The sequence below is a fragment of the Haliaeetus leucocephalus genome, unplaced genomic scaffold (genome assembly GCF_000737465.1).
Source record: "Haliaeetus leucocephalus isolate CR32 unplaced genomic scaffold, Haliaeetus_leucocephalus-4.0 Scaffold173, whole genome shotgun sequence".
Classification (NCBI taxonomy): domain Eukaryota; kingdom Metazoa; phylum Chordata; class Aves; order Accipitriformes; family Accipitridae; genus Haliaeetus; species Haliaeetus leucocephalus.
This window is the reverse complement of record NW_010972609.1, coordinates 6,407,923-6,432,634: the sequence shown is the minus strand read 5'-3', so window position 1 is coordinate 6,432,634 and position 24,712 is coordinate 6,407,923. Positions and strand designations below refer to the sequence as shown.

The following is a 24,712-nucleotide window of genomic DNA, read 5'->3' as shown; positions in this document are numbered from 1 at the left end:
TAGCACTTTCCTTTAATGCCTATGGTCCTGGCAAGGGCTGCACAGCACTTAAGATGGCTTTTAGTAAAACAGGATTTTTGTTCCCAGACTTACGCTTTTGCTACAGAACATTTAGTGCGTTTAGTATTGCAGAGATGCAGGTCTGAGCACTACTGAAAGTCTAAAGGTCTGGGTATTGAAATATTTTGAAATGGTCATAGTCCTGGTATGGAGGTCTTCAAGTGCTCTTATCCATGGTTGTCTTGTTTCACATTAACCAGAGTGTTACTCCTTCTTGCAGAGGAGCTGGCTGAGGATTCAGGAGTGCTAGCAAAATTTGAAATTACATTGTTTTGTCACCAGACTCAGTGATCACCATAGAAAACCCTTTTGACAGCAGCATACATGTACAGTTATTTCTCAACAATGCACAGATTTGTGTGATAATATTCATGAGCAAAGGAGCATGTTAACACACACGGACATCCATCCGAAAAAAGATACTATGTCTTCACAAACAGGGAAACTTTTAAATAAATAAATGAAGGGAAGTAAAACATCCTCTATTAGACATGAAGGGTCAGATTCACAGACTACTTAACTTCCCTGCTGCTGTGCTGTCTTCTCGGTTGTAAGACAAAACCCCTAAGTGCTCTTCCAGTATCATCAAGATTACATTGTTCATTACAACTTACTTTTGTAACTATTTGTTCATATGGTTATCTCTTACAGGTGATACCATGCAAATAGCTTTCTATACTTCACTATTGATCTCTTAACATCCACTCTTCCTTCATGATGAAACGTTTCTTTGCATTGCTTTGTTATAGACTTCTTCAAGTTCTTAATAAATTTCAGCTACATCAGCTTTCTGAGCTCTAGGTTATCAGGAATTTTAGCACAAGTAAGTATACCCAATGCACACTAGGTCATTTGGAAACAAGGTTAATAACACGTCTGGTTTGGGAAGCAATGCAAAAAATCTGAGTATTTGTTGTTTGGCCTAACTCAGCTATTTGTGTGTTTGACTGGCTGCAAATGGACATATCCCTACCTCTGAGAAGGCCCCTGTGGCCTTTCATAGGATTCAGCATGCATATAAAGTTCCACTTGCATGGAGGGAACAGGAGGATCAGGGACATAAATAGCCGAAGTGTGTACAGAAAAAAAATATGAACTCAGTATGTCACAAATATTAAGATATTAATAAACCTGTTAGCTTATCATAGTGCAAGACTGGCTTATTCTATTAAAAAAATCCCCTTTCTGTTATGCTGTTAACCTGAATTCTAGTAAACACAAAAGATACTGTCACAAATAGTATAGCATGTGTTACCTACCTCAGCATAGAAGTTGTCCTTATTAATTGAGTGCCCTTAAAACATGGGTGCTAGGAAATGGTGCAGAGATTTGTTCATGAAAGTATTGCTTTATTCCAATATATGCACAGCCCAGCTAGGTTGCAATTAATAGCTAAGAAGGTGAAACCAAACTGGACTTTAGAGTCCTGAGCTATGAGTAACTATAATAAGGTTACACATTAAATTACCTTAGAGATCAAAACTAATAAGCCCCAAAATAATAATTGCCAGCTGCAAGACAACAATTTGTTATTTCAGATGAGCCAACTTTGAAGAGATGTGAAAGGAATAGAGAAAAATGAGTTCATGTGCAGTTACAGCAGATACCACTTATCACACAGTAATAAGACAGTGGACAGCCCAGATTGCAACTGTGAAATATAGATAAAGCAAACTTGCAAACAGAAGGAAATGTGATCATCTGTAACGCTGACAAACAAAACTAAGAAAAAAGAATAGAAAGGGAAAATAGAAATCTAATTCAGTAAAATGTGGAACACAGATTACAGACTAAACTAGAAACACTCCTAAATTAATAAAAGAGAGCTAAAGTCCAGTACTAAACTGGAATGCAGTTGGTTGAAAAGCACATATTAATGCTCTCTTTCCCTCCATTGCTGCTTTCTCTGCCTGGAGTGAGCCCTCCTCAGAGATTTTGTTTCTCACTGCCATGATTGCTCATTTTTTCAGTAGAGCTAATGAGATTGAGGCAGGAATAGCCTTCTTTCATTCTCTTATTCCATTTCATTTCTCTCCTCCCATTTGCATTACAACAGTGGCAGAGAAAACATCAAGGAGACGAGTTGGTAATAGTTCATGGTCAAGAGGTAAGACAAACTCTGCAGAGGGGTCCTAGATGGAGTTTCAGCTGGGGTGGAGGCACACTTCTCTCCCTGTCCTCCCCACTCAGCTGGGTTTCTCCATCTTCACATGACTCTGTGTGATCCTCTCTGGGACCCACAGGGCAACTGAGATGGGCCAACAGAGGAAGAATGAGGCAGCCATGAGACTTCTTGGATGCTTGGCTGTGTTGGTTCATCAGCAGTGCACCACCCTGGAGCGGTGCTGTGAAGAAAGTTTGGTTAGGAATAACCCAAAATCTGTGTGTGCTTATTTTCATAACAAATTGCTAGGAATCATCCTAGCCAGGCGCTTACAGTCAGTGCTTAAAATGGTGGCGCTCCTCCTTTGCTGTTTCACAAATATCACCTGGAAAGCACAGAACAGGAGGAAATGGTAAGGAAGGTGTGTGCCCTGCAGTGCACTTGTGCAACCAGAAGCCAAAATTAGCAGGGGGACCATCTAATTGTATTTGTTCTGCTTGCAAATAGATAACCCCCCTGCTAATTTCAGCTTCTGCTTACAAAAGTGCTCTGCAGTATTCACTCCCCCCTTCCTCCTGTTCTCTCTGTGATTTTTTTTTCTTCTCTCAGATGTGATTTCCTTACATTTCCAGCTCTATTTTCTCAGTCTTTTCATCAATATTTAATATGTGAGTGGAACAGTGGGCAGTTACCTTCCTTTTCTTTTTGCTTTTTTTTCCCTCTAAAAGTGCTGGTACTCAGCTCTGGCTGCAGAAGCGCTTTGCTCCTGGGAGCACTTGCTTGGTTTGAGTACTGCCTGCATTAAGGAGCCAAAGCCTAACCTGAGCCTGCCAGAGGGGGTTTAAAAAAGGCAATAATGACTAATTGACCTCTTTAATGAGCTTAGGAGTTATAAAGTAGATAATTGCAGTGCATATGACATATTTTATCTAGGTTTTCAGAAAATCTCTGATAAGGATCTACATGACAGGCTGTTTCTGAAGATGAACCTAACAGGGGCTGAGAAGGACATCGCATAGAAATACATGAAAGAAAATGAATTTTCTGTGCTGAGGGATCTTTGTCCCCCAAAAGGGAAGAGTTAAGTGTGATTAATACCTGGATTCATAGTTTGATTTTAAATAAATTACCTAGCTAGAAAGACCCACCGTAACTCGCTGTATGTGCTGATGATACTAAATTATGATGCATACTGAACACAAAATGAGTGGCAAGAAATATTCATCGTGCCATAGATCGGCTCAGTAATTGAGCTGACACATGGCAAATCAAATTTATTCCTGAGAAATGTGAAATAATGCACATTGTTCTTGGTATAGAGATGACAAACATAAAGCCTCTCTAGAACATTTTGAGAAAACAGCCTTTACTAGAAGATAGCTGTCCTAGACAATGTATACAGGGAGAGAAATACTTGAAAAGCTGAACACAGATGGGACTGGCTTTGGCATTTGGTTTTCTCTGTATTACAGTGTATTGCTCCTGCCCATTCGTTACTTGTTTTTCCAGTTCAACACAAAGCTCTTAAATTGCTGAGGTTTTCTGAAATCTCTCTATACCTTGTCGTTCTATTAGGATGAAAAACAAAGAAGTGAACTGGATGCATGAAGAAAAGTCCCTCAGTCTTGGAGCTGGAAAAGCAGGGAAAGTGTAATAACTGAACTTTTAAAATGTGCTGGAATGACCACCCTGAAAACACCATCTATTTTACCTTTATATTGGTGGCAGTAAGGTAAAGAGAAATGAAAATAACTATTTCATAAGTCATTGTACTAGGACTCAAGTGAAATGGGTGATGTAGGTTTGGTCATATATATCTGGCTTTTCATAATGTGCACATTCTGTGGTGTAGTTAAAACAGCTGATGGCTAAGATTTGAGGCACACACCTGGATCTTGGGAGATCTGATGAACTAATTAATTAATCCAGATCTAATAGCCCAGGGCAGTGTCTGTATGATTCGCTTTGGTCTTTCAGAGTTAACACCAACATTTTCCATTATCCTCCTGTGTGGCTGCTGTGATTCTCAGCACCTATTTTCATCTCCTTACAGTCGTGCATCTTTGAATTCACTGGCTTAAGTCAAGATGGAGTCTACTTTATGATTTTTACTTCTCAGTTTCCAGCTCAATTTTCCAGGTATGATGGGCAGTTTCCTGCTAACAGTTGGCAATAGAAGCTGCTGCTTGTTGTGGGAGGACCGGTGATGCAAGGAAGAGCAGGGGTAAGGGATTCCAGGCACAAACAAAGAAAAATACAGACATTTGACTTTTTTTTTTTTTCTTTTTTTTTAAGGAAGGGCTAAGTTGTGACATTTGGGTAGAAGTCTGTCATGCTTAAATTCATTGCAACAGAGGGAAAGACACAGTCACAGGGGCAAGTCACAAGACAGCAGTCCCTCTGAATGGGGCTGATGACCACAGGATACTTGTAGAGCTTTATTGACGCCTTGATTACAGTTAAAACACACTTAACTATGTGACTCATTAAAATTAACATCTTATCAGAATTAGTCATTTTAGTTGCTGCTGATGGATGCAGACTTATTTCTATGGTGTATGCTCCTCCTTTTGTTTTTTCAGCCATCAGGATGGTTTTGGTTTCAGCTTCCAGTGTTATGCTGATGACAGATCTATGTGATTTGTTTCTTGACTACTCAAAGCCATTTAATCTCTTTGAATTTACTTTGAATGTCAACATTTTGAAATGTCTCTATGAAAACCTGTTACTATTCTCTTAATTTTTTACTTCATTTCTTTTGCCATCTGAGCTTTGCTTCATGAAGGCAAGGAACTGCCTCTTTTTCAGGATCATGGTACACATTCTATTTACAAAGCCATCTTTTTATGATTTGGAAACATCTCACAAACAAAATATACACAAAAAGAGAAATGAAAAGGCTTACCTTTGTAGCCCATTTTACTTTCCCCTGGATTCAGAATTCAGTTGCAAACACAGAGCATTTGATTCAACTCTTAAAATATACCTTGTTAATAATGGGTTTCTAGTTCAACAGTGTAGGCCAGATCCATTCCTGCTTTTTCAATTGTCAGTGCAATTGGGCTTATGATTTAATTTTTAATTGGACTTCTCATGGACTTAGGAGGCAGTTTTAAAGAGCCTATGTTTTTGAGTGTCTGAACACTCTTGGTATCTCAATTTTTGAACAGTCTCCTTGAGACTCTTGAATAATTTGGCTTCCAAAGTTTTAAGTCAGGAATTTTCAGTCATAACATTTTAACTGGAATTTATCATTGATCCGACAAAAATTGATAGCCTTTTTATGAAGAAGAAGAGTCTTGTCATCTACTGTTCTGCCAGAATTCTTAGGATTTTATTTTTTTTAAGTGAAAGGAACACGTGGTGTTAAGAAATTAAAATAGAGAGCAGGTAGTTTATCATTGGAAACAATATCTTAAAGTGATGAAGTATTGCATTTTTTAAAGTTGGATAATATATGAACTAGATGTTGGGAATGAATGAATTTTACCTGTCACATCCAGCTCTATGAAGATGCTATCACAAGTCCATTGGAGAAACTGGTGGTTCTGTAATAAGCACAGGAAATTTTTGCAGGAGGAAGTCTTTAAATGGCATTTTAAAAATTGTTACTAGCTGATACTTGCCTAGATCTGTTGCGGTAATCCACGCTCAAAATTTTGCTCAGGGTACCACCTGCTGCTTAATTTCCATTTTCTAAGAACTCTGATAAACCAGAAGTCAGTATTTTTATCCCCTACCACTACACTGGATTGGTCTGTTTGACTGATTGTAGTTTATGATGTGGAAAGTGCCTTGTTATCTAGTAGATGATCTCTGCTTTTGAAAAAAACCCTACGTTCATTATGTATTGCTCTATGCTTCTTCATGCCATTTGATACTATTGATCACAGAAGCTTCTCTCTAGCCTCCAGGAAGCTTGAGGGGTAAACAGAAACACCCTTAAATGACTTAGATCCTTCATCTCAGATTAAAACCAAAAGTTTGATTGGGGCAAATGGTTTTCCACGTCAGCAACCATCCCTTGAGAGCCTCTACAACGGTTATTCCTCTTCTCCCCTTATAAAACATCTATGTGATTCCACTGAAAATTGGTATATATATCCTGATGATTTCCAAAGAAACCATTTATAAGCACCAACTTTTTCTCACTGATGGAGAATTTAAAATCCTGTCCTTTTCTATTTTCTAAAAATCTAACCTATTTTTTTGGTTATTGAGAAAATAAGTTTTCAGCATCCATCCCTGTTGCCATCATATGGAAAAAATACTTCAGCTAAAATCATCTTAAAGGCCCACCTCTGTAACCACCTCTCGTCCTCTGTTATATTCCTGCACTGAACATCTTCTGTGCTACACCAAGTTCTTACCTTTTCTCGTGATCTTCAGGCTGTCTGGCCTTTCCTTCTTGTCATTCACAACGTTGCTATTAATCTCACACTAGATCCATCCACCAGTGATGTGATTTATGACAACCTGTTTGTCTCCTCTTTCCATATCTGTGTCTTTGCTCTAATGCCATGAAATGCTCCTTCTGAACTGGTAAACTGCAAGGCCACTACCCTTTCCTTATATAAACCACTTTTTTTTTTCTTTTTTTTTTTTCCCTGCAATGCCTACAGGAAATCTAATTAAGGACTGGATCTGTCTTTTATAAAGCGAACATTACCGTCAACTTCAGTACAGGTTGGACTGGACTGTAAACTTGCTTACCTGTTATCTGCATGAATTTCAAAAATGTCTAATTGTTTAAAAGTCAATGGGACTTGGTTTTCTAAGTTACCCCAGGGCTTTTGAAAATCCTTCTCCATATCTTGTCAATGAAATCAGAATTCAAATCTGCCTTCAACAAGTAACCCTTTTCTACTTCTCTCCTTCTTATGTCCTCCCTCATAAGTTATTGGCTTCCTATTGTGTCACATCTTACATTAAATTCTAAGGTCTGTAGGACTGAAAAAAATACCTTTTCTGTTAGGAATATTTGGGGGGAAATTTAAGCTAAAATAGTAGTAAATGTTTCTGTTTCAACAGGAGAGCCTTTTATTTACCTTTTCATGTTGAAGATGGTATTATTGGTATATCTAATAACTTTGTCAGGGAATTATAAGTGTACTTCCCTAACCTTGCCCTGCTTTATGTGTGCATGTGAAGCTAAGGCATTACAACAAAAGGGGAGGTAGGACCATTCAGGGCCATATCGTGACCTCAATTCATGAACAAAACTCCTATTGAGAGATGCCAGCTTGCAAGGGCAGGATGTGATTATACCAAGGAGTGTCTGGCTCCACCCCATATAGCCACAGAAGGGGCAGTAGTAGTTCTCTGGGTCAAACTCCTAGAAAACGCTGACTGGCTTTGACACTGAAAGGCAGTGTGTTTGTTAGTATGGAAACTTTTAGATATGTAGAAATGCCAAGTTACAGGACAGCTTAAGTCCCTTAATCTAATGAGAGGCAATGATGTAGATATAGGTCTGGAAAAGGTAAAGGAAACTCTGAGAGGCGATCTGTGCGGAGACGCCCGAATTCATCACTAGAATTGTAAAGTCAATGCTCCCCTTGATGCCTTCACAAGAATAAAGTAGATTCACATTGCTAGGTCTTATGCTTCCTTTGAGGCTATTTGATTTCTGATTTATCAAGTGCTCAGTGTATTTTATTTGATGGGGGTTGATATACCCTAAGTGTGAGACTTCATGAAAGTAAATATAATGATGTGGATAAGGAGTTTAAAAACCACTACTATCATAGGAGCAGGACAATATTTGGAATCAATTGCAAGCAGATCATTAACTGTTCCGCTGGCCAAATTTGCTTTAAATCAGGCAGGTGATAAATAAGTCAGCCCAGCTACTTGAGAATTATAGTGCTTCCATTATAGGAATGAATGATTCCGTTGTTTGCACATGCAGATCAATTGGAGGAATAAAAGTATGCTATGCAATAAAAGGCTGGGGCAGAGATGAAAGGTCAGGCCCTGAGCACTGGAAACTGGCCCCCTAAACCTGTATTTGAGAATATAAATAGAAATTAATTGTGTGGCCAGAGGTGCTGAGCTCTGCGACTGCCAGTCTTCATGAAAGCTGGTCCTCTCATTTGTCAGTGGTTAGTCCCTTGCTAATCACCTCTTCCATCAGGACAGCTCTGTAAAGTAAGGAGCATGAACCTGCTTCCCACATGAAGCAAAATTCATACTGTCATCCATGAGAGAAAAGAGGGCAGGTAGGAGCCAACACTGCTCTGTTCATTATTATAACAGCTTCCATGTCACCAGCAGGACGTCCCTGCACACGCATGACTCCCGTGTGTTCACGAGGCCCATGAGCCCACCACTGTGCTCTGACCTGTTGTGAGGAAATGAGAAATCAATCACTTGTGCATTTGGCAGAAGCGTATATGGATCTAGAAGTAATCGCTGCAATCTACCTAAAATCTCTTTTGGTTCTTTTTCTCCTCCTCCTCCCCCACCCCGGGCAAGGGAACACAGCAGCCACCTTGCAGTCCTGCAAATACTGTTTCCAGAGTTTTTGCTTCTGTAGGGTAAAAAACAACCCTCTCCCGGTGCCCCTTGCAAACTGCTTGTTTGCAAGCATCAAGGTAAACATTTAAATGTCACTTAAACATGAAAATAGGTAGGAGGCACATTAAAGAAACTTCATCTCCACTTCACATCAACACCACTAAACGCATTGTTACAACAGTGACTAAAACTGTCTAATAATATCATCAGTGGCAACTGGTCAGTTAAAATGTTTTTTAATTGTGACTTGAATGTGTTTATCAACCTCTTTTTGTGACATTAAAAAGACAGCAAGAGAAACACATGGAGACATTGTCCTCGAGGGAAAGGATTAATCATCAGTGAGTGAGCAGGCCTAAGCAGATGGTCAGCTAAGCTTTCCTGAAGTCATTTCTTCTATCCACCATTCAGTGTCACTGCCAGAAACGAGAAGAAGTGTTATCTTGACATTGAACATCTTTATAATAAAATCACTAATTGGCATCTAATACCAAAGGCTTTATAGCTGTAAAATTGCAACAGAGGTAGCTAAGTGGTTGACTGGGTTTCATTTTAATAACTGCTATTTTACAAATCCTTCCTTAGCACAGTCAACATTGTACTATCATTGTGAGACCTCTCAGAATACGATGGTGTGTCTCCATTAGCTCAGTTCCAAACGGAACAATTGGGAGTGTTTTTAATGGCAAAGCAGATAAACGTGTCACTGCCATTGTGCTGTTATTTTTCATGTGTATGTAATGCTAATATTTTACAGGAGATGTTCGTTAGGATTTAGTTCTCAGATTTTTCTTGTTTTTTGGCAACCAGAGAGAGTCTGTCATAATAAATTATCACTTCTGGTCTTGGAAATATATTTTTTATGAAAGCTGAAAATGTGTCAGCATTGGACATCCATGAAATTCTCATGGTTTATTAAGGCTTTCTTTTTCTTTTATCCTTCTCCCTTTAGCCAGCAGCATTTAGAGAAAATATTTCTTTCCCCATTAGCTATCCACTTTTTAAAAAAAATACAATCAAATCTGGGCTGGAAAGAGTTGCTTATTACCGTAGTTATGTGAATATAGCTGTTGCTTTTATTATAATTCGAACCTGTGAGTCTTGTTTCCATCACCCGTTTTCTCATTTAGCAAATCTTTTCATAAAGCGAATGGTGAGAGCCAGATTCTGGCTTCACCACACCAAAGCCAGTCTGGAGTACTTCAGACACTCTGGACCATGTTTTGGTGCAGCTGAGGCTGGGTTCTGGCTCGATAGTCCATCTCTTGAGAGCACCTTTAGCGGTGCTTGACCACAATGCAACCAGTACGACACTGCTGTGCTAGAAACTGGGCCTGATCCGAGGTTCACTTAAAGCAATAGAAAGAATCCTGTGGACAGTAATAGCTTTCAAACAAGGCTTTCAGTTCTTTGACAGTGAAATTTGAAATTTGCAGAGAGGGTTAATGCCTGGAAAATTATATAAATATGTTATGTCATAATATTATATGTCCCAAAATATTGGTAAAGGGTGTTTTTCCCAGAGATTAGAGCATTAGTGAAAAAATAATGATTAACCTTTAAAATCAGATTGGCATTTCTTTTTTCTCCAAATGTAGAATTAATACGCATTTTTTAATCATTAGTGTAATTTTCAGGATGATACTTTTGTTCTTTTGGCTGTTGAACTGTTACGGCTGCTAGTAACCCTTCAAATTGTTTGCTTCATTCAAGCATTCTTTTTTGAATAATTCATTAGGCATTATTATCCAAGCGTGGAACACCTCATTTAGCACTGGTGATCTTTTCCTTATGTGTAGCTGACAGGCAATCAAAGTTTTTATCAGTGCAGAAAATTTGCAATTCAGAAATGTAGTTGCAGCAATTAGTAGCTATCAGGTAGCATAGGAAGGACAGCTTCATAAAAAGAGAGAGTTGAATGAGCTCAACTGATGTTAGCACAAAAGTAATGGATAAAACTAACCAGCTGTTTCTAAATTTACCAAATGGAACATTCCTTTTTCTCAGAGTAGAAGCTTTAATTAACTTTGTGTTATGTGTGGCTTCACAAAAGGAGAAGTGACTAGGTGACAGAATATCCCTCTTTCAGTGCCCTTCACTTAATTTTGTAACTGTATTAAGACGTCCTGTCGATATACAGGTCACTCACTGTCTCACTGCAGGACAAACTTCCAGGCTTTCTCTTTGCTCACCTTAGGTCCACAGGAGAGCAATAAGTTTTTTAAAATGTGCAGCAGATTTTTTTCTCTTTCTCTCACTGATGCAGCAAATCTTGAGGTTTTTATGCTGCTGCAAGAAGCTTGCTGAAGTTTGGGCAGTTGAGGTGTTTCAGTGAGCACTCTGGGTGAACTCCCAATGCAGCTGGCTGCCGTGACTCTCAGTCTGAGAATACAAATAAATATTTCTAGGAAACAAGGTGGGAGAAGAGCTTGTGGAAGCAGGAGGAAAGAATTAACTTTTAATTTTTTTTTTTTTAATATTTTAGCAATTATTCTAGCTCATTTCCATATTGCAGATCAGGTGATGTTTATGATGGATTTGAACTTTCCACTTTCCAGAATATGACTCAGTTTTTGTTGGGCCAAAGAGAAGAAGAAAGCATTAGTGGCACTTACCGCCTAGAGTGTTCACTGGAGTCCTGGAGGAGACCTGGGCATTAGTCTTGCTCCTGGGAAGATTTATCTGGGGTGGGTTTTTTCAGGGTTTAACTTCAAAGGCACAACTGTCCTTGGCCTGCTAAGGAGATACCAAGTCCTCGTGTTCTGGTGAGCACTCTAATTGGTTTGTGACTGAATAACCGTCACAGCTCCATCACCTCCTCTTATCATGTTTTAGAGTGCTCCCTGATCTCTTCATGGAAGAAAAAGAAAAGCATGAAGGTTTGTGTTTGAAGGAGAAGTTTCCTGGCACTGGATCCCAGGCCAGCATTGCCTGCATGCTGCCGCAAACAGGGGCAGCTGGCTGGTGAGACGGGCAGGCAGAGGAGGAAACCCCATGTCCCAGGGGCTACCTCCAAGCAACAGGCTCTGCAGCACCCTGGCTGCAGGGCAGTGCAGGAGGCTGGAGGGCCAGATCCCCTTCTGAGGTCCCCCACTCTCACTGAGCACTGCAGATGGAGCTACAGGTGTGTGAGGGCATTTACTGGGGCCAGGTCTCTAGAAACCTGGCATGGCAAAGCTTATGGCTCCACGGCTTCTGTCCCGTCTTGTAGCCTTTCACAGGTGAAGTTTCAACAAAGCTCTTTTACTTTTTAATGCGAGCCCTTCAGTGTCCAAGTGAAAGGACAACACTCAAAATGCAGAGCAGCCCAACTGCTTCAAGAACAAGAAGGTATTTGGAGCAAGGCACTACATCAATTACTTATGTGTCATGGTGATGGAGACTGTGAAAACTGGGAGGAAATGCAGGGAATCCGTTGCAGTGCAATTTAGAAGCATGTTGAAACTCCTCTCTGTGTGCTTATTGCTGGTGCACTGTATTCACACAATGCTTTTAAGCACCAGTATTGAGCCACACAAGGGGACTGTGAACATTATTTTATCCATTGTGTTATCTGCTTCCTTTTAGTGAAATGAAATGATGCCATGTTTCACATACTGTTCCTTCCCCTGACAGCAGCCACAGGGCTCAGGAAACTGCTCAGAGCAGCGTGGGCCATCTCCAGCAAACGCTCCCATCTGGGGAGGCACTTGGGAAGCTGCAGCGGAGGCAGGTGTGCAGCTGCCAACCCCCACTCCCCACGGGGAAAACTGCATTCCCAGCAAAAGGAACCTCCTGGCGCGTTCTCCCGTCCTGGGGGCCTGCCTGGCCTTTTGCTGACAGCATAATTTCCTCAGGAGTCTCAGAGTCTGACATCTCTGTTCATGACCCTTTTTTCTAAGCAACATTAATATCTGCTGCAGGTCTGGCAGGTGCAACGTCCGCTAATTGTGTCTGCATCGCCAGGCCTTATTCGAACACCCCTCTAACATCTGAATTTCTACTTGGGCAATGAACAGGCCTCCTTTTCTCCTGGAAAGAGTACACTGCTCACTCATGAGCTCTTGGCCAACAATTCTCCATCAAGAAGAAATATGTAGTTAGGAAATTTCCCTAAGCCATCATTGTGAAAACTCATCCGTATGCCTGATGGAACTGAATAGCATTTGCCAGTCTGAATTATGGCTTGTGTCACAGGCACAACTGAAGCACCTTTATGAGATGAACAAGGAGACATCTACCTCAGAATGCCAGAATTAGTTGATATCTACTTGACTGACATGGCCATCTGAGGTGGCGGAAAGCAGCACAGTGGGAATCCACAGTGACCAGACACTGAGCCAGGCAGAGGGTAAGTCTGGGCTGATGAGCTGCTATGTCGGTGAGCTTCCCATCCCTTGCAAGCCAGTGAAGCGTGACTAACCTGGCACTGATTACTCATCCCTGGCACTGGTTACTCAGTCCCATTCATTTTTCAGAAGTAAATAAGATTTTGAGAATACGCGTTCTTCATAATAAATAAATAAATAAATAATCTCCCTGTGATCTCTACCACAACTAGCCACTTAATTAAGTAGACATTTGAAATATAAATAGTATATTAAGATAACAGTTAATCAGTACTAGATTTGTGTCCCAACTGGTTCTCTCTACCAGCATATGCTGAGAAGCTTCTGAAATCCCACGTTTTTCTTGATGTCATAAATACATGTATATGTATTTTAACATTGGGAGAAGCTAGAGAACCTTTGGGAAGGTCAACAGAGAAATCTCAGACTTGACAATCCTGAGATTTTTTTTTCCCAAGATTTAAAATTCTCAGCACTTCTGTTTAAATGAACCAGTATATGTCATTTGGATTGTGAACTAACAAGTGCTTCTAAGACTGAAAGGAATCAACCTTCTGCATACCCTGGCTTTGCTGGAGAGTGGAATTAGACCCAAAGTATAGCTCCTAACTCTTCTTCATTTTCTGTGGATTTTTTTGGGGGAGGGGGGGGCAGGGGTTAAATGCAACCAATATGATGTTGTAGCAAAATTAAGGTTCAATGCTGAAACACAAGACTGAATGAAAACCTTTATGTGTATAGCCATACTGACTGGGTCTTTTTCTTTTAATCCTGTTTCAGTTGCTACACAAGTTCCCAGGTTAGACATAAATATTTTATGACATGTCAAAACTTGGCTTGACGCTTTTCAGAACTGTATAGAACTGGTTCCAGCTCTAAAATGTCTCCAGCTGAAAGCCTCTGAGATCACATTGGAGCTGGAGGAAATTACTTGTGTTGCACCCTATCCTGGTCACTGGATTCTCAGACCAAATGAAATGTAAAGCTGTGTCCTAGAAAAGCCAGGGTGTTTTAACTAGAGAGGAAGAAGAATCCTGGGATGGGAAAATAGATAGACCTATTTTAATACTGAGTTTTGAGAGGATTTTTGTCAAAAAGTTACGTGGAAACAATTGTTGTATCTATGCAGGAAGATGGTCCATTAATTCTTGCCAGATGTGATAAATTGCTCAGTGTTACATGAACCAATGCAGCTTTGGTGATCAGCACCAACTGAGATCTCCCCTGCCGTGCTAATATGTACTACTTAAATCAAGCCATAAGCTTTTGACCTTGAAAGGTAGTGGGAAAACCTGCAGGAACAGGTGCCTTTTTGAGATTTCTACTGTCTAGTGCCCTTGGACATTTATTGGAAATGTTTTTAGGAGGAAAACTTTTCAAGCGAATAAAGTTAGAACTTCTCTGAAATGTCAATCTTATTTCAGGTTCACACAATATGTTGAGTCAAGTAATTCCTTGTGTTTAAGCTCAGGTCCCTATACAGCTTTTTGGACAGTGAGAGTCACACAGCCTTAGAGCCTCGTGCGCTTACTACTGCTGTTCCAAATCCTATGGAAAAGGGCAAAAGGACTTTGAGGTCTGTCACAAGGTGTATAGTCCTAAATCTATACCACTGAAGTATGAAGCCCCCGCTGCAAGGTGACAGTAGATGGCATTGCGTTGCTTTTGTTTTCTGAAACTCTCCCCCTCGTTTCCTGCTTCGTTAGTGGAGGAAGTGGCTGAATAGAAGTACTAGTCAACACATCTCTCTTTATTATTGTTATTATTTTGGCAGAGGTTGGTCTGTATTCACTCCCACCTGGGTGTGGAGATGCCAGCCTGATGATTAGTCCTCTGAAACTGAACCAAACCCTCTGATAAATACTAAAGTTATGGGGAAGGACTTCCCTGGCCAGTCAAATTTTTGGAGAAGCTTAACTCAGATGAATCTATTGGCCAAGAAGGGCAAAGTTCCCTAAAGAATTTCTCTCCTAAACATTTGTGATAATTAAGAAGAGGCACTGGTCACTGAAGTCATCATTGAGCAAGCAGAGGAGGAGAGCAAAATCACCAAATAATTGTTTCCCCAAAACTACTGTGTAACCATTCCCACGCCCAAGACATACCTTTCCATCTGGTCTCACGGTTTTTTCTAAGGGCGGTTTCTTTCTTCTCTAATTATTTTTTCACAAATCAAATGAAGTCATTACACAGTCAGAGAGCATTAATCACCTTATGTAACTTCACAGTAGTGAAAAATAAAGGCAACACACAAAAATATAAGTAATAAAAAAAATAAGGGATGATGATGTGTACGTGGAAAGAACTGCCAGGCAGAGAAATTGCTCTGGATGTGTCACCACTTTCTCAGGTGTATCACAGAAGTATAAGGGAAGTCATCTCACCTCAACGTTGTCTGAAGCACCGGCGATGTAATCCATCTAAAACTCAGCAGAATAGCCATTTATATATCGCTAGGAATTAATTACTTTGTAGGTATAGATTTGAAAGATAACTGAAGCACTAAAGACTAGAAAATATCAAAAAAAATAAATGGACAGCTAAGCACATGCTTCATGCCACCATGAAGCCAACATGAAGCCAACATGGCTTTCCTGCCAACAGGACTTTTACTGTGACTTCACTGGAACATAAGAATAACCATAAGGGCTCAGAGGAAGGCACATCTCAGCATCCTGTCTCCAGCAGTGGCCATAGCTAGTGCCTAGGGTAGACTAAGAACAAGGCATGCAGCTATGGTATTTCCATATTATATTACTCTCCTAGTCTCAGACTGGTTTTGATTTAAGAGCTTGCCTGAGTCTAATGCAATTTGAATGTTTAAGTGCCCTTTCAAGTGCTTGTCCAGTCTCCCCTTTCCAAATCCACATTATCTGCTGGCAAGGAGATCCTAGGTTGAGGGGCAGATTGCAAGATTCTGCCTCTTGCTTCCTTTTGAAAAAAAAATAAGAACACTTCTGGAGACCCACTGTGATCAGCTGTCTGGAGACTTTCTTTGATAATTTCTGAACGAAGAACCCTTGTGAACAGTTTCGATAAAATGCCTAACTCTTAATCAGTAGGAAATATTGCAAAAATCACACAGGATTTCTATTCCTCATTTAATTTCAGCACTGACATATTACCAAATATGCATCTTTAGGTTTCACCCTTGTCTTGAGTGAGAAATGTCAATGGATTCCAATCATTTTAGCAGCTCACTAAATATTAGTAGCATTATGATAAAACACTCAGACTACCAGCTGGTCTAGAGTTACGTGTTTTAAATGACGTCCACTCCCTTTTGGAATTGCCTGTCATTTGAATACACAGATACCACGTTTTTGCATGTATACAAAAAAATAAAGCATTGTTTGACTTTTATAATCTGAATTCCTTTTTTTTTTTCAGTGTAGCATAACAGTGTCATGTGTTGTCTCTGTAGTGAGGGACCCATCACAAAGTTCAGATTTGGAACTGAGCCTCAACCAGTCTGTGGTTGTTATGGTCCATGTTTTTTGTGTAGGTTCTTCCCCAAAGATATATAGGATTTCAACAGGCCACTCTTAACATCATTAAGGATGCATCGCTCAATAACCCTGTGACTGCCAAGCACTTTCGACCAATGAACCACTGTTGGCCATTGATATGTCTTGCAAACTCCCCATCCACGTATAAAGCCTGGGACACAAGGTGACAGAGCAGAAACAGAAGGGGTTTCAGTCAAGGTCCATGTCATACAAAACTGACAGGTTCATATATGTTGCTGTTTAGTATTTTCCTAAAGCGTGTGAGGACTATTTATTAGGACCTCAAGGATGACAAAGGATGAGTCAACTACAGTTTGGAAACTACAACAATGTAAGAAAAATCCAAAAAGCTGTTAACAACATCAGCTGGAATCAGCTTCACAGCTCGCCAGCACTGGTGAGCGCCTGGTCATGCCCTCGGCAGGCGATATACGGCCATAGTTCTTCATCGGTGAGTGTGATGAAGTTAGTTCAGTTCAACTGGAGACAGGAGCATGTGGCTCCTGAAACCCAATTATCTGAAAATATGCTTTGTGCATTGCTAATAAGAGAGGGAAATAGTGCCATTAGACATTGGCTTAAGCTCCCTAGCCAGGAGTCTGTTAGGATATGCAGACAAATGTGTTGGTGCCTCACACTGATGACGGGAAATTAGATTATTGAGTTGGTGGTCTGTGAAAAAGGAATAAAGTTTGATTTGGTCCAGAAGCTAGAAAAATACATATATAAAACATTTTAGGTGCTTCTACAAAATATATCTTGTATCTATTTTTATATATATGAAATGAACTGTAGATATTTCTTATGTGGTTATGCTTAACTGTCTTGCTTCCTATTCGAGGAGCATTGCACAATGATTAAGGAGTATGATCATGACTCTTACTGAGACAAGAGTAAATGTCTTGTCAAATTAGCAGCCTAATTATTGACTCCAGATTGTATCAGAATATTCCCACATATTCAAATTAATACTGGATTATAAAACTTTCTGCCGTAGCTGTGTATTTGTAACATTTGCCTCTGAAGTGCTATCAATAGCTCTTCCCTTGCTCTGTTATTCAGTGCCTTGATTAGAGAAGAACAAATCCTCCGGTGAGTGTCAAGCTTCACTGTTTCTCTGCTCTTTTTGGAGTTACTGTGAAATAGTTCCTAATGCTAAAGAGAGACTATAACACACTAAACCACAGGCATGTATGAACAGTACAAGTTGTTGTCAGCTATGGGGAAGACAAAAAGCCTATTTTCAAAACCTTATGAATGGGTTAATGCTGTTGCTTGGAAAGATTTGCCCTTTTACAGATCTGAAGGGAGGTAATGTTGACAGTAAGGCCTAGCAAGATTTTAAGTTTTTGTATGACTTTTATTTCAGGGAAAGAAAGGGCATTGACAACAACAGCTGCCTGTAGCGCAGCTTCCCCTCCTTCCTTTTACACTTGACTTCTAATATGGATTCCAGGCATGATTCAGCAAACAGAGGGAAGAACATTTTTACAGACATGGACTGGCACAGTATTAGAAAAAAATGATGCGAAAAAACACCCCCTGGAATAACATAATGGGCTTGCTTTATTTGATGCATCTAAAATATGGATCTAAACAAACATGCATAAGCCTTAATTTGTAAGAGTTTTATGGGGGTCTTGCTTTAACTGCAGAGAGTCATTTGCTGGGAAGGCAGACTCAGTATAATGGGGCTCACTGGCCTAACTCAGAGAAGGTCCCAACTCACCTCTAGGCTCAAAATGAAAAAGGTAAAACCACTAAATTGCATTATCTGGAGATTCATTTTGTTGTTATTTGAGTACATGGCCAATAAACAGAGGATGATTTTGTGATCCAGAAATGCCAGAAATGACACTGACATCTGCAGTACTTCACCCCTCCTTCTTAAGTGCATGCTCCCTTTCCAAATCTGGGACAACATTTTCAAGCTTGAGGAACAGATTTTTAAAGACAACAGTAAACCTCAGGAGCTCTTCCAGCCTATTCTTATGCCCCAAGACAAGAGCAACTCTTTCTAAACCATATCTACTAGACTGAAACATGTATATACACAAGCTATTCACCTCAAGTAGGCAACTATGAGGAGTCAAGGTTTGGCTGCATATTAAGTTGAAAGCACCCTGGGCACACATAAGTACAGGGACAGAAGAGAAAAAAACTTCTGAGGGAGATAGAAACTTGATCAGTGTGGGAGTGACAGATTTTTTCAGATGCTTCTGAGAGTTGGTGGTTATTGTATTTTAGCATATGATTAGAACAGCTTACGTTTGGATATTGTTGAAATCTAATGGGCAGTGGATAATCTTCAGCAATTTAAGTGTGAATTAAAATGATGAATGTCTCCTCTTGTTGAAATAGTAACACTGTGTTTCATGTTACTGGTAGAAATAATTTATACAGCTGATGAGCGCAATACTGTATTGACAGCAACATTAGAAAGAAGCCTGTAAATTATGGATGGCAGCACAGACTGTCATAAAGCACCATTTTTCTCTTTGCAACTTTAAATCCCCAGAAGCTTGTACCCATAGTGTCCATACCTCTTCCTTCTCCTCCTCTTTGTAATTGAAGACTGCTCCTCTTTAGTTAAAAAAAATAAAATAATAGTTTAAACTGGCAAGGTCAGTCCGAATATTTTTCAGCACGACGTGTGTCCTCTGATGGTTCAGGAGATCTCAAATCTACATGTTTTGTTGGTTCTGGGACTGGCAAAGAAACGGTAGAGGAGGGACTGACAGAGACTATGGAATGCTGGTGATGTGCACAGAGATGTGAACGTAGCTACCGTTTCTACACTGAAGTTTTAATAATGCTTTCATTTTCTCTTATCAGAAATGGAGACTCATCCCTTGTGATCCCTGTGTTAATTGTGCTGTTTATGATAATAACTTTCTTGATTATTTTGGATGATTTGAGTTCTGAGACTTTTCTCATATATATGTGAGTGCATCTGCATGTTTTAAGATATGAAAATTGCTCTGGTGTATTCCTGTTAAATTGCATGGTAATAACTATAACAATATCCCACATAAATTATGACTATGGAGACTTACCTACTTGTCCTTGCCTCAGCTAATTATATTTCACCCCCATTCACTTTTTTCATGCTGTCACTTCAAATGTATATTTTTTGGTTCTCTAACTCTGCGGTAGCTCTAGTACATTCCCTGACAGCAGAGTGGGTTACAGTTACAGTGGGAAGACTTGCTGGACTGAATGAACTGAAATGAAAGATATTTTAGTCTCTTGACATACAATCCTCAAGTAACTGTATGGAAAGCACTAATTTTTTTAATGAATAAATATTTCTGACACATAATGCAAATGCCCCAAACTAGGCACATCTGGGGGCAAATTCGGTGCAGAGGCAGTCCAGCACAGGTCAGACACTGCACCTCCTTGTTTTTCAGGGCCAGGCCACTGGTGTGAAACCCAGCATGACGCCCAGGCTCTCTGGCCCATGCATGGGGAGGAACGGGCTGCCCAGAAGGGCAAACCCTAAAACCTTGCCCCTCTTGAGGTCCTGGCATTAACCAGCTGGAACCATGAAGTGTGGGATCATGCTCCAATTTCTACCTGTCCTCCAGAGCTCTGCTGTCCAGACCTGCACTTTTAAAATGCATTAGCTTATCCTTTATATTGAAGACCCTTGATACGGGAGCACTCGCCCAGGAAATGACTGACATGAATTCAAGTCCCTCCTCAGTCCAAAAAGATCCAAACTGTTACCTCCAGGAGGGCAACGAAACCCAGGGAGCACCCAAACTACAGTCAACCTTTCAGCTAAACTTCTGTTTATTTTTAAAATAAATTTACCCTTGAAAAGAACACTCTTCTACAAAACATTTGGCTCTAGGTTTTGTTTTGGATGGGTGGACGTCTTCAGAGAGCAGCCTTGCTTGGTAGAGCAGCTTTTTGTCGAAAGGGCAGGTCTGGCTGCATGTCTTCTGAGGGTCCAGAGGACCTGATGACACGTTGTCCCCCATCCCCATGCCTTCTGGTCTGCATTGTCCCAGACGAGCAGTGCTGTTATTCAGAGACCTTTTTGTTCAAAACCTATGTTTTCAATGAGGGTTTTTAACACTCGAGAAACTGCCATGGTACCAATGTGACGTAAGTTACACAGCAAGCTGTAAGCAAGGTAGAAAATGTATGTACCTTCACTGTGAATGTCTCAGTTCACCACTTAGATTTCTGCCATTTACATTTTTCCTTTTCTGAAGCATTTATAACTCTTTAATATATCTTATTTTTACCTTGCATGTCCTTCTTGCAAAAATAACAATTAAAAAAATTAAAACTCCTCAATGGGAGGATTTTTTGGTCAAAACACTTCTCAGCTTGATAAACAATGAGGTATTTCAATCAGATTTAAAACCACAATTTCCAAAAATTTTACCAGTTATCCTGGTGACATTGTTACTATATTAACCTTTCTATTCTCTCTCTCTGGCTTCTTATTCTGTCAGATATTATCAGAGTAGCTAAGCATCTCACGCATAAAATCAATAGCAAAAGTAAAATCTCTACAGGGGTTCATACTCTCTGGCAATGCTCCCTTTTCACTGGTAAAAAATTTGCTTGAGTCAGGGCTTTTCATTTGATTTTGAAGAGTGAAGGAGGAAAATATTTAATAATAAGTGTGGTATTTGAATCGTGTGAGCTGCACCCACGACAAGAAGGCTCCTTATAGGTCCCGGTGACACGTCCTGAAGACAGCTGCCCCAGGGTCCCCCATGCCCGGTGAGGTGGGCATCCACGTACACATTGCCTGACCCTGGGTTGGGGATGAGGATGCAGCCGACCACAGAATCTGCCCCAGCACGGGTGGGATAGCTGCCTGAAACCAGGCTGGGTGGCCTTTGCACCACATGGTCCCTGGTGGCCCCAGGGCTGCTGTCCCCAAGGGGGTCAGTGTAACCCCTTGTTTGGACCATTGACCTCATCTGGCTTCCACATCTTCCCCTGAAATGTTAGATTTCAGCTAAATTCAGCACTTCTATTTGTTCTAAAGCCCTCTCTCTCATCTGTCTGTTGAACTACTTTGCGTCTTGATTCGCCTCCTCCACACCTTTTTGCCATGTTTCTCCCCTCAGGAGTCTCTTTTTCAGGATAAATAGATGCTATTTAGTTTCTCCTCATATGGAAGCTCTTCCATACTTTGGATCATTCTCATCTCTCTTGTCTAAAACCTATCATTATCCTCTTTTTTACATGGAGAGACCAGGAGGGCAATGAATTACCTCAGATATGGATGCACCAAGGGTTTAAGCAATGGCATAATGATGTCTTCTGTTTCTGCTATCTTTTTTTCATCTTTCTGTGCACAGGGACACTGATGAAGCCCCCCTTAATAATGTCACCAATGTCATTGTAGAGTTTTCTTTTGTATTGTCATTCGTGTTGCATTTTAGAAGGGAAGAAGTATTTTTAGTAACACGTGAAGCATAAAAGCAGGTGCTGCATCTTTCAGTTTCACAATTTAACCCAAATGGCTTTCTGTGTCATTAGCTTCATGCAGTCCTGCTGAAAAGAACTATAAACTACAATCTAGGCTAGTTTTTTTCCACATAAAATTTCCAGCAGCAGCATATGTGCTTGTTGTGTAGTTGGGGCTGATCCAAGTTGTGCAGAAGCGCATTGGATAGGGTCGTGCCCGCAGTTACCCTGCAGTGCTGCACTCACGAGAAGAGCTGTCGAAGGGCTCCTGGTTATCCCCCACCATGTGCCAGCCATGGCACAACGGCAGGGACAACGCAATGGAGCCATGGTCTCCTGGAGGTCCCCTGCTCCTCGCAGCGTGTACCTGGTGCTTCGTCCCAGCCTCATCCCGATGCCAAGAGGAGTTTGCAGTCAGCGGTAGGTCTCAGAGTGGTGGCTAATTGCTGCCGGCGGCCCCCCGCGCTGTTGGCAGACATCTGCAGGGAGGGCTCTGGCTGTACAATGACACCCCGATGTCATTGCAACAGGGGGACTGGCTAACTCCCATTTAGCAAATCAAACATTGGTGGGTAGGCCCACATGTTCAGTGGGTCCAGGCTAAGTGAATTTGGTGCCAAAGTAATTTAGTTGTTCCCCCCCCATGATGAATTTTCCTCTGAGAGGGCCATGCAGAGCTCACGCTCAGGTTGTTTGTGGTGATGGTTTCTACAAAGATGTGAGCTGACACCAGCACCCGTTTCATGTGCAGTTGGTCTTAACTGCAGCCCTCCTTCATGGTGCCCACCCTTGTGCCAGCCCACATAAAATAAGCTGCACTGTAGATGCAGTCTCCAGTAGTGACATGGATATGGGTTAATCCAAATTTTGGGAATCCGAGCTAAAAGGGAACTGATTCTTCAGAAACTGCGGGCTGTCCACCCCTGGAAAACAAGTGCTAGCACTGGCTGTGTTGCCTTAGAGCAACTCTGTGGCTGCCCTTAGTTATGCTGGCGGCAGCCATCCCTCCGGCTAGGGAAGCAGCTACTGGTATTTACTCTTTTATTGCTAGTCCTGGAGCAAGCGTATTTCAGCCAGATCAGAAAATCTGAGACATCAGTTTGTACCGCTGATTGGCAGCTTTTGCTTCAGCAGTAAGTGCAGTAATAGCAGCAGAATATTTCTGTGGGTCCTCAGGATGCTCTGTGAGCAGTCATCTCTGATCAGCAGAACAGACCATATACACAGACGAGACTTTCTCAGCTGTGTCATTGCTGCTGTAAGCCCAAGAAACTGTTGTCACTACAGTCCACAAAATTCATATGCTACCCCAACCGACAGCCCATTTCCCATGTTATTCCATGCTGCAGGACCAGTGGCCTAATCTACGCTGTGTTCCAGGAAGAGCATGAACAAGACTGCAGCCTTATAAGTTGTTGTCTTTGCCATAGCCATGGTGAAATGTCTTGGCAAAACTCTTAGATGAGTGCAGAAATCAGACCATACTTAGTGTTAGACAAGAACACTAAAATTATCCCCGGTGATTAGCTAAAAAAAAAGCAGTGAGAAGATTTGTTCTTAAAACTAGAAAATAGAGCAAGGGTGAACCTCAGACTGAAAAGAAACCCCACCGCTTCCAGGCCCCAAGGACCTCCCTCCGTGGCCTCCAACAGAGTCCTCTCACGGTGCCGGCCCAGCGGCCCAAAGGACGCCAGGCCCTCTCCTCCTCTCTCCCTTGGGCTCCATGCAGAGGAGATGGCACCTCCCCACGCTCCAGGGGCAGGCCAGGAGATGGGGAAGAAGGGCCCACGCAACACATGGCAACCAGCAGTTCTTTATGGAGTGCTGGGAGGCCTTGCACAGGCTGGCTGTGCCTCCTTTTCCCGCCGGCGGGATGTCTGGATGCTTCCCTCCCTGTCAGCCACTGTCAGGTGTGGGGGGCTGCGCCACTTGCAGGGAGCCGGGTCGTTGGGGGGTCACTGAAGACCCCTGACCCTCCTGGAACACCGTTGCCACCATCTCACCTAGGGGAGCCCAGGCGCGGGATGAGGAGGGGGCTGGAGCCCAGGCACACAAGGGGAGGTGGAGGGCAGTGCCTGTGCCCGAGGGGCAGCAGAAGGGCACAGGGGAGCGATCCCCAGAAAAGCGTCCCTCAGCCCCCCGACCCTCCTCCTCCTCCCACTTGAGGACATCTTTCAGGCCGCAGGCCCCCCAGCTCCCAGAACAGCCCTATTTGGCCACATGTTGACATCACAGTGGCCTCCTGATGTCATGAGTTACCTCATCACTGCCCATTGTTCTGGACCCTATAAATACGGGGATTCCTGCAGCTGGCCCACAGTTCGCTGAGCTTCGAGGCACTCGGATTCCGGCCATGATTGGAAGAAAGAGGACCCACAGCAGCGAGGCGAGTGGCTGCCCACGTCTGCGCAGGAAGGCAGAGAGGTGGCTGCAGGAGGGGTGGAGGAAGAGGAGGAAGCGTTGGAGGGGGGACACCATCAGCTGCATGGTAGCGGTGGCCGTTGCTCATGTGGCTGATGGTGTGGAGCCCATGGAGGTGGATCCACCAGAAGACCAAGAAGAACCGATGGAGGTGGATCCACCAGAAGACCAAGAAGAACCGATGGAAGTGGATCCACCTCCAGCGTGGCTCCCCTGGCACCACTACACCGTGCCAGGGCTCCCCTCCATGATGCCATGGCAGCGGCGTCGCAGGAACACCCGGCCAGCACCCTACCATCGGCCCAGCCACCGCACCCGCCGTTAGCCGG

The 24,712-nt window shown here is 41.9% G+C and overlaps 1 protein-coding gene across 1 annotated transcript in view; it reads right to left on the bottom strand.

Annotated features, from left to right (window-relative positions):
- RCN1 (reticulocalbin 1, EF-hand calcium binding domain) overlaps positions 1-24,317 on the bottom strand; it is a 101,918-nt gene extending 77,601 nt beyond the window's left edge. Inside the window, exon 1 of the mRNA XM_010563906.1 lies at positions 24,222-24,317. Coding sequence (XP_010562208.1) covers positions 24,222-24,317 — 96 coding nt within the window. The remainder of the gene's footprint in view (positions 1-24,221) is intronic.
- Between the last annotated feature and the right edge of the window lie 395 nt (positions 24,318-24,712).